The sequence below is a fragment of the Mauremys mutica genome, chromosome 12 (genome assembly GCF_020497125.1).
Source record: "Mauremys mutica isolate MM-2020 ecotype Southern chromosome 12, ASM2049712v1, whole genome shotgun sequence".
In the NCBI taxonomy this organism is placed as follows: Eukaryota; Metazoa; Chordata; order Testudines; family Geoemydidae; genus Mauremys; species Mauremys mutica.
In genome coordinates, this window is record NC_059083.1 from 75,566,664 (window position 1) to 75,581,155 (window position 14,492).

A 14,492-nucleotide genomic window follows, 5' to 3' on the forward strand; every position below is an offset into this window, starting at 1 on the left:
TGTCTGACCATCTAGGTGAATCCCTGGCTGCCTGCTGGTATGGTCCTGCCTACTTGCCTGAGTCCTGGTTTCTTCCTCCCAGCCTGATCCTGGTTCTTGCTTTCCTCATCCCAGACCCCTGTTTATTTCCGGGACCTGTTTTTCTGCCTTGCTCCAGATTCCTGCTCCTATACCCTACCCATGATGATGGCTTTGGCTTATGATAAATAGCAGGGAAACCTTTGCTGGAAGAATATATTCATCTAAATAAAAGAGGTTCTTGATATGGGCTGCCAAGCATGGTGTGGACTCAGTCCAGGTTTTGATGCATCAGAACCTCAGCTACTTATTACACTTAAAACAGACCAGCCTCTTGTTCAGCTCTGTTAAGGTTTAGCTTTCATTCTCAGCTTGTCATCAATCTGTACAATCATGCTTAGTCTTTTCTCATCCCACGGCGTCAACATTTCTCAGTGGGCTATTAACATACATACTCACTGGACAGAGAACCTACTCCTGCCTGGGTCCTCATTTGTTCTCCTGAGACTCATGGAGCCTCTCTGTGAGACTGCTCCCTGCACAACCTCTCTCTGAAGACCATCTTCTTGCTATTGTGCTGCATCATCCATTGGCTGGTGTTCCTTTACTGCTGAATATCAAGACGCACTCAACCAGACCTCAAGCAACATCCTCCTCCTGCTTCAGAAATGTGAGAGTTTCCAAGATCTACAAAGCGATGACGTGGAGTAATCCACTGACCTTTGTCAAGCATTATGCATTGGGCTTGGATGCCAGATGTGGGAGAGCAGTACTCGAATGACTATTAGACTGACATAGCTGAAACTCCTCTTCCCAACATCCTGAAGAGATACTACTTGCCCCTTGCCTACAGCAGGTTCCAAACTGACACATTTTCTAAGAAGAAAGAACGGTTACTTATTCTACAGTAACTGTGTTCTTCGAGATGTTGCAACCAGTGTGAATCCCATGACCTACCCTCCATCCAAGCTGCCATGGGCTTTGACTTGTGAGGGAACTTTTGGAGCTACTCTGCCCTTTATCACCTTGTGTGGAAGTATGGGAAGGCACATGTGTGCGGCCCCGACACTGATATTATAGAGAACAAATCTGATCTTGTGTGCACGTGTTATGTATGCACATGTAGAAGGATCCACACCGATGGCAATATCTCAAATAATTGCTTACTGTCTGGTAAATTACCATTCTTTCTCTTCCTGACTGATAATTTGCCGTAGAGGATGTCCTTTGGGATGCGCCCATCATTCATTCGGCACATATGCCCAAGCCAGCGAAGGCATCTCTGAGTAATGTTTGGATGCTGGGTATGCTGGCCTGTTTGAGCACCTCAGTGTTGATGACTCTTTCCCTTCAGGAAATACAAAAGATTTCATGAAGGCAACACATATGAAAGCTGTTGAGCCCCTTTTCCAGGTGAGATTATAAGGTCCCTGTCTCAGTCCCCTACAAAAGTGTGCTGATAACCTATGCACGATACACACAGATCTTTGTGAGTTCTGTCAGTTTGTTGTTTTGCCATACCCTCTTGCACAGTCTAGACATTGTTGTGGTGGCTTTTCCAATGCGGATGTTGAGTTCTGTTTCAAATGAAAGGTTGAATGTGATAGTGGACCCCAGGTATGTGAACTTGTTCACCTCTTCAAGTTCATAGTTGTTGATCTTGATGGAGGGTGCTTCCTGAACTCCTTGGCACATTGTCAGTCTTTTTTAGACTTATACTAAGCCCAGTGTCTTGGTAGGCTTTGGAGAAACTGTCCATTAAGTGAAGAAATTATTCAGTTGAATAACAGAAACTAAAATGAAAATGCAGACAGATGTCTGTGTAAAAGGGAAACTCTTATTTTCCCTAGCCCAGATGTCTTTAATGGAGGAATCCCATCACAAAGTTAAGATTTACAGCACCATTGCCAAGACAAACAGTATTGGAGATAGGGTCAGTACTTTGTTTACTCTGCAATCAGCATGAAATGGACCGAAATAGAAGGCTTGGCCTTAAATAGTGTTATGGGGTTTATGGACAAGATAGTTCAGGTAATGTAAATACATCCTGCTCTAGAATATGGAAGAATAAACTCTAGTTGACAAAAATCAAATAATTCCCCCCTCCCTGTGTCTCCCTGGTGGAGATAAGGGGATTGACCCTGCTACCTAACAGAAATAATCGCAAATTAAGGCCACTGAAATTGATTGAAATAAATCCATTTTTGCGGAGGGCATGTCACCTTCCATTCACTTTGTTTTGTGAAACATATGCAAGAATCTTAATGTCTTCATTTAACCTGGATAATTAGTCTACAAGACTTGTATCATGCTGAGTGTGGTTAGTGATTGTTTTCTTAAAACAATAATTAAAGCCACTAACTGACTCTATCTGTAAACTCCACTGGAATAGAAAATGAGTTGGGGCTTTTAGTAACTTTGACTTTTTTTTTTCTTTTAAAACTTCTTATGAAACTCATCTAGGATGAGCTGTTCAGATCTGTCATTTTAGGATTCCAATATCCTAGAATGAGAATTGGGTCCTATTACAAAGAAGTGTAATGCTGTGTAAATCTGTTAGAGAACCAATGGTCAAATCCTAATGCTTTTTATATAGTTTTTAATTAGTCTTGATTTTCAGTGAGAGTTCTTCAGTGCAAGGACTGATTGACAACTGAGTGAAACATTAATAGGGAACTCAGGATCTGATCCCATATACTTTGGATACACACTGGATTAACTGAAGTCAATAGGAGTTTTGCCATTGACTTCAATGGAGCCAGGATTTCATGTTTCATTTTAAATGTTGGCCAAATCTGTCTTATTGCTATAGTCTTTGGATAAAGTATATAGTTTGGTTCCTATCTCTTCTAGTAATCCATGGTAAAAAAATCTCCCTGATCATGCATTTTTCCTGGTGCTCTGCTTCTCAGGTAATGGAGACTTTTTAATATGTTTGCAGTTTTGATTTTATCGAGTGCATCCTTTACAGAGGTGCAATGGAAATAACTGTTGTCCAGGGTGAACTGCTCTTTTTTCTTGATCTCCGCTCCTTTTGGTGCCCAGCCATCTGTAGGCTACATCAGGACAATTTTCTTTAGTGGCCCACACGGTCCTATGTCATTTTCTGTTAACTGGGAGTGGAACTATAAATCTGTTCCCACTGTTCTCTTGTTGTGGAATGAAGAAAGATAATTCAGGTCATACGCCACTCCTTCCCAGATGGTATCAGTCAGTACTTCACAAAATAGCATGTCTAACAGAATGAGTTAATCCGAATTAGACGAAAAACGTCTACACTTATTGTAAGGTATAATGGCGAAGTACATACAGCTAGTAAGAGATGTTTAACACTAACTCCGATTCCTAGAAAGGGCTGTTATAGGGACATTGCCAACATGAAATCACATTTCCATCTGAAAATTGTGTAGGTACTACAGCTAAGTGGACACGTAAGATGGCTATAACTGAAAGTATTAGTAAAAAAAGACTCTTCCTGTTTGTTTACTTTGTGCATTTGACAGCACTTTGCGTATAGTCAGCTTAGCTGTTTTTCCATTAAAAGCACCAGGCTTGCACTGGCAGAGCCTTGTTCCTGTGTAACCCCAATTGCAAGGTTGGGGTCATGGTCATTTATTAGGAAGACTCTTCTAACCATTCACGGGGAGAAGAAAAACTCCTGCAATATTTTTATTAAAAGATAAAAAAGAAAAAATTCAGGACAAACTGTTTGAAGGGGACTCCACTGAAACATGAATTTTTAAAAACTAGTCAGTTGTTAAAATTTAACTTGACATTGCCTCTTTACTATTACAGAAACTTTTTAGAGACCAGTGAATTGTAACCTCTCTTCATGCATTGCTGACATCTCTCATACTCTTTAGAGATCATGAAGGGAGTGGTATTGCATAGTGGTTAGAGTAGAGGCCTGGGAGCCAGGAATCTTAGAATCTTTTTCTTCCTCTGCCACTGACTCACTGTGTAGTGTTGGTCAGGACACTTAAGATGGGAATTTCAAAGGAGTTTATTGAGCTAGGCACCAATGCCCCATCTTCCCATATGGAATCTGTGCTTAGGTTTAAGAATGCTACCATAAAGGATTAGGTTATGCCCACTCTATGTGAAGGTGAGGGGAAAGGAGAACAACAGGCAGTGCTGAACCTCATGGGGTGGGGGCTAGGACTTTGGCTGCTGGTGCTAAGTAGAATGTGGGGAGAGATGTACATCTTGGAGGGCTGTGGGGACCTGAGTTGGAGAACCACGGATGATGGGAAGATGATGTTGATTGAGGTGAGGATTTTGGAAGACTGGGTCTGATGGATGCTGGTAATGATTTGGAGGAAGAGCAATGAAAAGGCTCTGGGGCTCAGAGGGGTCCTGGTACAGTGAAGATGGGACAGAGTTGGAGGAGCAGGGCCTGTGGAAGACTAACTTACTCTAAGGAGGAACTCCAGTAAATTACATGGTTTCCCTGCTGAGGTATGTGGTTGTTGCACTGCAGCGTGCTGCTTGGAGGCACATTGTGTTTAAGCCTTCTGCAATCTTAGGGTATGGCTACACTTGAGAGTTGCAGCGCTGGTGGAGGCTTTCCAACTGTCCACACCTGCAGGGCACAGTCAGTGCTGCAACTCCCTGGCTGCAGCGCTGGCTGTACACCTGGGTCTGCTTGGGGTATAACGATTGCAGCGCTGGTGCTGCAGCGCTGCTCGTAAAGTGTGGCCACACACCAACGCTGTTATTGGCCTCCAGGGTATTAGGAGATATCCCAGAATGCTTTTAACTAAATTACTCTCTTTGTTTTGTTATGATGCCTCCCTTTGTTTTGTTGTGAACTCGGGGCTCTGGGAGCTACTTATCTAAAAAACAAACACAGCTCCTGTTTGCTGTGATCAATCTGTAACTGACTGTGAACAATCAATTGAGATAACCCACTACCGTGAATGACTGAATGATGCAGGCAGGGGGATGAGTGTTTGCATGAGGAGAGAAACAGCGGGGGCGGGGCGGAGAAAGGGAGTCCATTGGAGCAGCTGCTTATCTGGTCTGCAGGCTGTTTGCAGTTAAGAGTAAGGGGTCGGGGAAATTTTCAGATTTTGCAAGGCAAGGAGCTGAAACACAGTGTCGGCTCCAAAAATCCATTCTCTCTCTCTCCCCCGCTCCCTGTCACACTCCACTCCACCCCACCCCCCTCTTTTGAAAAGCACGTTGCTGCCACTTGAACGCTGGGATAGCTGCCCATAATGCATCACTCCCAACAGCGCTGTAAATGCTGCAAATGTGGCCACACTGCAGCGCTGGTAGCTGTGAGTGTGGCCACACACCAGTGCTTTCCCTACACAGCTGTACGAAGACAGCTGTAACTCCCAGCACTGCACACCTGCAAGTGTAGCCATACCCTTACTTAGGCCTTCCCGCTCTTTCCTCTTCTTGCACTGATGAAAAAACTAGCAGAGCAGGCTTTGCGCTTCTGTGTGCTGAGCAAGAGCAGCATGCCACCCGTCCAGGGGAGAAACCCATTTCCCTCTCCCCACAGTGCTAGCATCACAGCATGGCACGCTTCCCTGCCTCTGTCACAGCCATGTGGTGTTCAGAGGGGAAGTCTATACACTGATAACTAGAGGGGGAATGATCTGACAAATTATGATGCAAGATCACTGAGAAGGAAAGAACATGTCAAGGCAGAAGCTTGAGTTGTGCACCAAAAGTATATGTGTCCTTTTCATTGTGTGTCTAGATGTGTTTCAATACAAATATTAAATAACACCCTAGTTTAATCATACCAAGTTCCTCCGTGCCTGTCTAGAGCATAGTTTCTGTACACCTGGTTATGAGATTTATCCAGTGACTGGTTCAGAAAATAACATAAACATCCCCCAGAATAATGCAACATCCAAATATTTGTATTACTATTTGTAAAATGTATGTTAAAATTAAAAGTATATTAAATGTATATTTGTAAATGTAAAATGTATATAATATATAGCATTTGGTAGGCTCCCATCTTAAACTAACCAGGGCTATGGAAAAAGAGATTCCTTATTCAAGTAACTTCTGAAAATCATTTTTAGCTGTTGCGTTTGCCTTGCTTAGTGAACTCCATAGTGAATGCTATGTAGCTTTAATGTCACCTTTATCTCTTTTGGATGGTTGGCTTTAGATTTTTGCATACAAATAAACAATAGGGAGGAATATTAAAAGCCTTTATATTGATTTTTAAGAGGTTTCCAACTTTTGGGCCAAATTCAGCCCTAGTGTAAATAGGCACTGCTCTATTACCTTTAGTAGACTTACAACACTAAAACCAGGGTGGGATTTGGCTTTTTTAGTAAATATTGGTATTGTTCATATTACTATTCACATATTGCCCTACAAAAATGTAGTGCTTAAAACAGATTCAACAGATTCCAGCCCCAGTGAGCTTTCATTGTTAAGAGCCTAAGCTTGCATGCCCTAAATTGGAGTAATTGAAACGTTGACAGTTGAGTTTGCAAGATTGGGCCCTAAATTATGAAGTGATTTCACAAGCAATTGCTAACACTGGGATATAACAGCTAATGAAGGATGAGTGTTACAGCAATAAGGTCACACTGTACTGTTAGTTGCTGATGGCTGCATTAGAGAAGTTCTGAGGTTTGGTTTTGATTGGGTTTTTATTCCACATGAGATAGCATGTTATTAATTCAGAGGAATGATCAACCATTTGTTTTAGTGCTCAAATTGCTGTTTTGATTGTCACAAAGGATTTTTAATGTAACAATTAGGAGGCTTTTTACTTAGTATAGTAAGACTTTTAGATTCCATGTTATCTTAATTGGTGAACATGACGTTATAGTCTCAATTTCTGGTACTTCTTTATTTTTAGACTTTTCAGTTTGGGCTTTTGAGAAACTTCCAGCAAAGACAGATTTTTAAGAATGCCATCTGATTGATTGTATCAGAGGGGTAGCCGTGTTAGTCTGGATCTGTAAAAGCAGCAAAGAATCCTGTGGCACCTTATAGACTAACAGACGTTTTGCAGCATGAGCTTTCGTGGGTGAATACCCACTTCTTCAGATGCAAGACGTTTTGCATCTGAAGAAGTGGGTATTCACCCACGAAAGCTCATGCTGCAAAACGTCTGTTAGTCTATAAGGTGCCACAGGATTCTTTGCTGCTTTTATCTGATTGATTGATGCCAGTTGAACTTCCTGGCTGTTAACCAGGTGTAACAATATTTACCATTTGATAGCAGAGAGAGTAAGCAATAGGGTGGTCAAATATTATTGAGTTGTTAGAGCAGGGGTTGAGAGTTAATAGATCTGGGACCAAATTTTCTAATGTAGTTGCATGGGTATAAATTTAGAGTGACTCCATTGACCTCTGTGGAATTTCTCCAGGTTTACACTGGGGTACCTTAGCTCGAAGTTTGACCCCTAATTTCTGTTTTCAGCTCTGCTGCAGACTTGATGTACTGCCTTGAGCAAGTCACCTCTCAGTCTCTCCGTTTTCCCATCTGTAAAATGGGGAAGGTAGTACTGTCACGGAGTGTGGGGGGAGACTAGGCCCTGCACCTCTGGCTTCCTGCGATTCACCATGACTCTCAGCCAGCTAGTAAAACAGAAGATATATTTAGACGACAGGAACACAGTCCAAAACAGGTTTTGCCAGTACAGACAACAGGACCCCCTTTAGTTAGGTCCATCTGGGGCCCCCAGGGAGGCCACAGCCCTGTTGGTTGGGGCACTCCTCTCCATTTCCCAGCCAGTTCCAAACTGAAACTCCCTCTAGCGTCTCACTCAGCCTCCCCCCGGCTCCTCCCCCAGCCTTTGTCCTTTTTCCAATTTCCCTGGGCAGAGGTGTTACCTGGCCTCCAACCCCCCTCCTGGGTTCTCAGGTTACATGCTCAGGTATGCTCCCTTCCCCAATGCAGGCTGTCCCAGCAAAACTCCTCTGCAACCTTCCCAGGTTATTACTCCCCACTCATCATTCACATAACACATCAAGAATATTCCCACTTCCTCGCAAGTACTTAACCCACTTTAGTAAAGTGCTTTCAGCTCCTTGAGTGAAGGTTGCCATAAAAGTACAAGTGTTATTAGTGCATGTTCCAGTCAGTATGTTTCTTGAGGAGTGCCTTCTGTATAGGTTGAAATATGTTGACCATCAGTGTTGTCATGTTGGCCAACACACACACATCTTGTAGTAAACCCCCATGAATGCTCTTATTGTCTAATCACTAAATGCTAACCGAAGCTGTCCTACAGTGATTACATGGCTATTTGCTTGTTACTATACTATGAAAAGCTGTGCTTCCACGTTGGGCAACAATCACAGCAACTATGGATTTATTTGTTCTCTTCTGTTAGTGTGGTTTTGTGTCAAATTATTTTTATAGATTTCTGTTTTAATCAAGATTTAATTCTTGTGTTCAATACTTTCATCAGGACCATTTGTTTCTGGAGAGATTAATAAATGTAAAATTAAAGCTATGTAGATTATAGTCTGAGTGGATCATTTTAATGAATTGTTTCCCCTTAAAAGCGGCTTTTATCCATTTCTGTAATTTAAAATGTATCTCTTTATCTTTGCTTCTTTAGTAATGCAATTGTATAAATTCATTTTACCATTCATTGCTTAATTCTGGGTTTAATCACAGATGCCAACATGCTATGCTACCATTTCTGGCTTTGTACCAAGATTTTGTTGTCATCATTCTTTATTTATTAACATGAAAACACCAGTAATTGGAAAGAAAGAACATGATTATATTAGTATGCAACTAATCTCAAATATCCATCTTTGCAAAGATTGTGAGGTATCTTGGAAGTCTTTGTAGTACAATGTAGTCAACAAATTTATACTTTGAGAATGATTGATTGGGTACAGAGAGTATTTGGGTTTTGCCTCTCTTGGGAATATGTCATACAGGGCCATCTACTGGTCCACGAAAATTTCTGACCAGGTCAAAGTTCCAGAGTAGGTTTCTGTAACCTGTTTTTCAGCTTATATTTTCAAACACAGTTTAAAAATATGCTTCTAAGATAGTCCTTTCTAGTTCTGCAAGAGATTACTGAATTATTTCTAAAAGTACAATGAAATCCTTTCATAGTTAGTCAAACACACAAATTATACTGCAAAGAAATCATCTGTTTCTCTGTGAGTGTTCAAAATGGGCTTAAGCAAGTTAACTTTATTATTAATCTTTTGATCCCATGATGCTTGCTTGAGTTTTTCTGAAGTTCAGTATAATTTGTTGAAAGATAAAATTGAAGTAAAAAGAGTCCTCTTAATTAAATATTTTCTGGTACATCTATTCATTCATTCATTTTGTACTGTAGGTTGAACTTCAGTTTCAATTAAATCGCTTACCCCTCTGTGAAATGCATTATGCCTTGGACAGGATCAAGGACAACAGTATTTTGTTTCCAGATGTCCGCATGACTCCCACCATACCCTGGAGCCCCAACAGGTACAAAAATACAAACACTTGCATATCAGAGCTGGTATGTTAATTCTGTTTTGAATTCCTTATAACTGATGATTCAGATACACGTCCTCTTTAAGGGTACATCTTTGTTCTTCATTAATGTTGAAGGTGGTTCAGGGAAGAGAGTTGAACTGCTTTAAACAGAAAATGAAAACAGACTCTTGTAGGATTATGACTGGTAGATCGCTTTTCCCTGTTCTCCCCAAAGCAGACCTGTACTACAATTACATCATAGATTTAGAAGACTGAAGCATATTATTTCCTATTTCTTTAGCCCTCTGCTATAAGTGTGGATAGTGCTTTATAGAGAAATAAAAGTACAGGTTCCTGTCCCAAGGGGTTTACAATATACGGGCCTAAACTTGCTAATTTGCGCTTGCATGAGTAGTCCTATAAACTTGGTAATGGCACTACTTATGTGAGTTTTCAGGATCAGGCCCAGAGTTAGATGTGGCACTGCAGTGTCTGACCAAAAAAGATGTGATAGTAAGTATGGGAAGCACCAGCACCGCACTGCCAAACTGTTGTGAGATCTTCTGTGTCCTCATTTTGTTGGTTGCTTTTCTGAAATGTAAAATCTGTAGATTGTATTAATAGTTCTGAGGAAGCCAAATCTGGCACAAGTGCAGGAGTGGTAGAGTCAAGGTCAGAATGGGAATGATAACTAAAAGAAGAGACTTTTATGCAGGGACCTGATGGTGGCAAGAGTGAAGCTTTGTGGCTCATAGACTTTAAGGCCGGAAGGGACCATCTTGATCTTCTAGTCTCATGATTACACCTTGCAGGCCACAGAACCTTGCCCACCCACTCCTGTAGTAGACCCATAACCTCTCGCTGAGTTACTGAAGTCCTCAAATCATGATTTAAAGACTTGAAGGTACAGAGAATCCACCATTTACACTAGTTTAAACCTGAAAGTGACTTGCGCCCCATGCTGCAGAGGAAGGCAAAAACCCCCCAGGGACTCTGCCAATCTGACCCGGAGGAAAATTCCTTCCCAACCCCAGATATGGTGGTCAATTGGACCCTGAGCATAGGACCAAAGGATTATGGTAGATATTCTAGGTGTAGGGGGAGAAGTGAAAAAAGTCATGAAGTTACTCTAGTGAGACTAAGACCTGGGAAGTGATGAGGCATGCCAAATTGATAGTATTCAGCATGAACAGGAGAGTTGTTATTCAGAACCCTGAAGGCAAGAATGTGATTGTGATGGAGAATAGATCAGAAGCTTGCCCAGGGATTCAAGGACGGGAAGGACATGGCCAGAACGTTGGGCAAAGAAGATGATGTTAGTTGCAGCCTGTTGGATAAACTAGAGTGCAGTAATGTGAAGAATGCAGAAACCAGAGAAGACAATGGGTGGCTGTAGTAGCACAGGTGAGAGATGATTGGTGCAGGGACCAAGGCTTTAGTTTTAGAGATAGAAAGGGATGGATTTTGGAGTGAGCCGGCTACAAAGCCTACTAAATTCAAGGGAATCTTTCCATTGACTTCAACTGAGCTTTGGCTCAGGCCCATAAAGAACAGAAAGGGTTTAGCAACAAGCCTGGATATGGGAGCAGAGGATAAAGAAAAGGCAGAAGTGTAATTAAGATAAAATTTTACATTTTCCATATTTTTTGTTAAGAATCTTTGTGCTGTCTGTAACAGAAACTAAATTACTGTTCTGCTACTACTGTTCTGAAACTAAATTACTGTTAGTCTTTATATTGCTAGTATATACACATGATTTAATTACGTTTAACAAATTTGCTATAAGTAAATATTGGAAACATTATTGATGTCAAGAAGCTGTCTGTCATCAAGCACTATGTAAATTAGTTCTACCAATAAAACAATATCTATGCAGCACAATGTGAATTATATTCAGAACATAGTAATAAAATATTTCATTCAGAATGTATATTTGTTTCATTTTGTTGTAAAGATCATCATCAGCAACAGAGTGACCTGACTGCCTGATAATAATTCCAAACTTATGATTCTAATACAGCACAGCTCCTGACTCAGGGCTTATGAACGGTCTCTCACTTAAAATATTACAGTTTTTGTCCTCCATCTCAGAGATTAAATTTTGTAAACTCTAAAACCAGAGTAGCTGAAGGATAAAGTGTGAAATTAATTAGAAGTGATGTGAAGCAGCATGGGTCTCAAAAAGGCTATTAAATGGACTTTTTGACTAAACATTGATTTGCCAGAGATAACAGTCCATGAATTTTTTGGCAAATAAATGAACAAAATTAATTTTTGCAAATTAAGCAAAAAAAATCATCACAGTTGAAGGTTTTGAGTACCTTTATAGAAATGGTTTTTTGAAAAAAAAAATTCCTGAGTGGGAAGAGTGTTAGTATGAATTCATACACAATCATGTTGACACTTTGATTTTTGGCTTCTTTCCCCAGCACTGCACACTTTCATTGTTTCTTACATTGGAGGACATTTTCAAAGACATACATAGTATGTAGGCACCCATTTCTCAGTCAGTAGGAATTCGGTGCTCAACTGCCACTTGTTCCTTTAAAAATCTCTCCCTATATCTCTGTGGTACATTGGCTCTAAAGCTCCCGTGAGATGGTCGGGGAATGAAACAATGGGACCAGATTTGAATTTTGAGGGCATGTTGTGCATTGCCACTTACAGATAAGAAGAAAAAAATCTGCTGTTGCACCTGTACAGTAGGAAAATTTCAAGATATGCTATGCTGTGTGCCACTTAATGGAGACTGTAATCCAGCTCAAAGTTTTTGCATTCAGTCTAAAGAGAGACTTGAATACTGAATTATTAATGCAGTTTGTAAGATACTATTCTCAAAATATTATTAAGGTTTCAGGAATTGCTGTAAAATAGCAAATGTTGCATCATATCGTTTTCCATCTGATTTCTATTTATTGTTGGTGAAGATACACGAAGCAGAAAGAAAATGGCTCTATTTTTGCATACCAGGCCAGCATACTTTGATAGCGTAAATCAGAGCATACTTGTGACATCAGTATTTATAACATGAGAAAATAGTTTTGTATGGTGGGTAATCCATTTTTAGGTACTTGTTACGTAGCAAACTTTAGCCTACTGCATTGATTATATGTATGTAAGTGTAATGCTGGAACTTTTCGTTTATCTGTAAAATGGTCATTAAGACTGACTTTATTTTGAAACATTTTGATTGTTTTGTCTTATTTTCTTAGTTAATTTTTAAAGCTTTTTCCTGTTTTTAAACAAAATATAAAATTACAGTTCAAAGACCTTATTTTTTCTTTCATCCTAAATAATCCCATGTAATCTTATCCATTTATATCATTATAAAATACTTTTTCTTGTTGGTGTAATTTTGTTAAGTAGTCCACATTTTAATCAGACTTCTTTGATTTCGGTGGGCTAAGTGTTATGGATCTTTATTCAGGGAGGATTTAATTACTTTGGCCTAAATCTTATATAAATTAGTAGAGTCATGTCAGAGGTGAATTTGGCCCAATATCTTTATCTTTCTAGTGCAGAATTTTTCTGACATGCTCTGGGGAGGCAGATGCTTCACTTGTGTAAATAATTGCAGCTCAACTGAAGTCAGTGGAGTTATGACAATTTACACCATAGGATCTGGCCTATCTTTTCTTGACTGACTCAAATGGTCTTCGCCTATAGTTTTTCTTCTATTTTTTACATCCTATCATCTTTCCACTAGTTCTTAGGTTCTTCAGTCATCTAGTTGTTCATAGCAGTCTTATGAGTTAGGAATTCAGTTAATTCCCTCTCGGTTTTACCCCATACCACTACCCAACACAAGTTTTCCAGGCCCAGAAGAATTATAATGTAAGTAGTAAGACAGATCACATTACAAAAGTATGGCCATATGTGCAAAGTGACAGGTGTTTCTTACTATGTATACCTACTTTTAAATCTGTCAGTGAGAATATTAAAAACTGCATATAGAAATCCTTAGCCTCTTATGTTCATTGGAACTTTCCTAAAGTAACTTCCTGTTTAAATGCGGATACCCTTAACCCAGTTATAGTACCAGTACTTTTTTTTAGACTTCAGATGCTTTTTTCTTATGGTAAAGAACGATAGTGAAGAAAAGCCTTCAATTAACTGAGTAGCTGTAAGTTCTCTGTGTTGTTTTTTGCAGTGCTTCTTAGTTCAGCTATACCAAGCTTGAATGTCTGTATTTCATCATATATAATGGTGACTTGTTTAAATTGACATCATCCATAATTCTACTGAAAACATGGTTAATAAGTATTATTTGGCTGATTAATGACAATAGAAGATGGAGTTTGTGTGTCCATTTAATTATACTGCCTTTGTGGTGGTGAAGTGTACACTGTATCCAAAATGTATACTCCAGAGGTTAATTATTATCAGTTTAGCCAATGTAAGTCATGCAATGGTTAGTCTGCTTTTGAGTAATTTACTGATTTATCATGAACTTTAACAGAGCTTTGTGATAACAGCATGTGGTTGTTTAGTTGTTGGAATATCGTATGATTTTGTTAAACTGCCTCAAAATGATACAGTTGATAACATGTAGTATTTTTAATTGAAGTCTTTTTTATATGCTATACAGTTTTATTTCTAATTGACTTTAGATTGCTGCTGCTTGTACAAACAGTCTTGCTTTCTTTGTACAGACAATGGGATGAGCAGTTGGACCCTCGACTAAATGCAAAGCAGAAAGAGGCTGTTCTGGCTATCACAACTCCACTTTCGATACAACTGCCTCCTGTTCTTATCATCGGTCCCTATGGGACAGGCAAAACGTTCACTCTGGCTCAGGCAGTCAAGCACATACTCCAACAGCAGGATACTAGGTGAGCTGGGACACGAGAGAGACCGAGCAACATAGTTTATTAGAAATGAAATGCTTCTTTTTTTACTTAAATGTAAGTGAAAGTTAGCAGTACAGAATTTCCATCCATCTCAAAAAAACCCCATCCATCATTGTTTTGAATAGATATTAAGAAAGTAATGTTATAGTCTTAAAATATATTTTCCCATTTAGAAAAAAAATCAGTACAATTGGCATGATGTAGAA

The 14,492-nt window shown here is 39.8% G+C and overlaps 1 protein-coding gene across 3 annotated transcripts in view; it reads left to right on the forward strand.

Moving 5' to 3' along the window:
• Window positions 1–14,492, forward strand: part of HELZ (helicase with zinc finger) — a 137,263-nt gene that overhangs the window by 49,451 nt on the left and 73,320 nt on the right. For all 3 annotated transcript variants that reach the window (XM_044982944.1, XM_044982945.1, XM_044982946.1), the window contains 2 exons: window positions 9,315–9,445; window positions 14,089–14,268. In XM_044982944.1, the coding sequence (XP_044838879.1) occupies window positions 9,315–9,445; window positions 14,089–14,268 (311 nt within the window). The remainder of the gene's footprint in view (window positions 1–9,314; window positions 9,446–14,088; window positions 14,269–14,492) is intronic.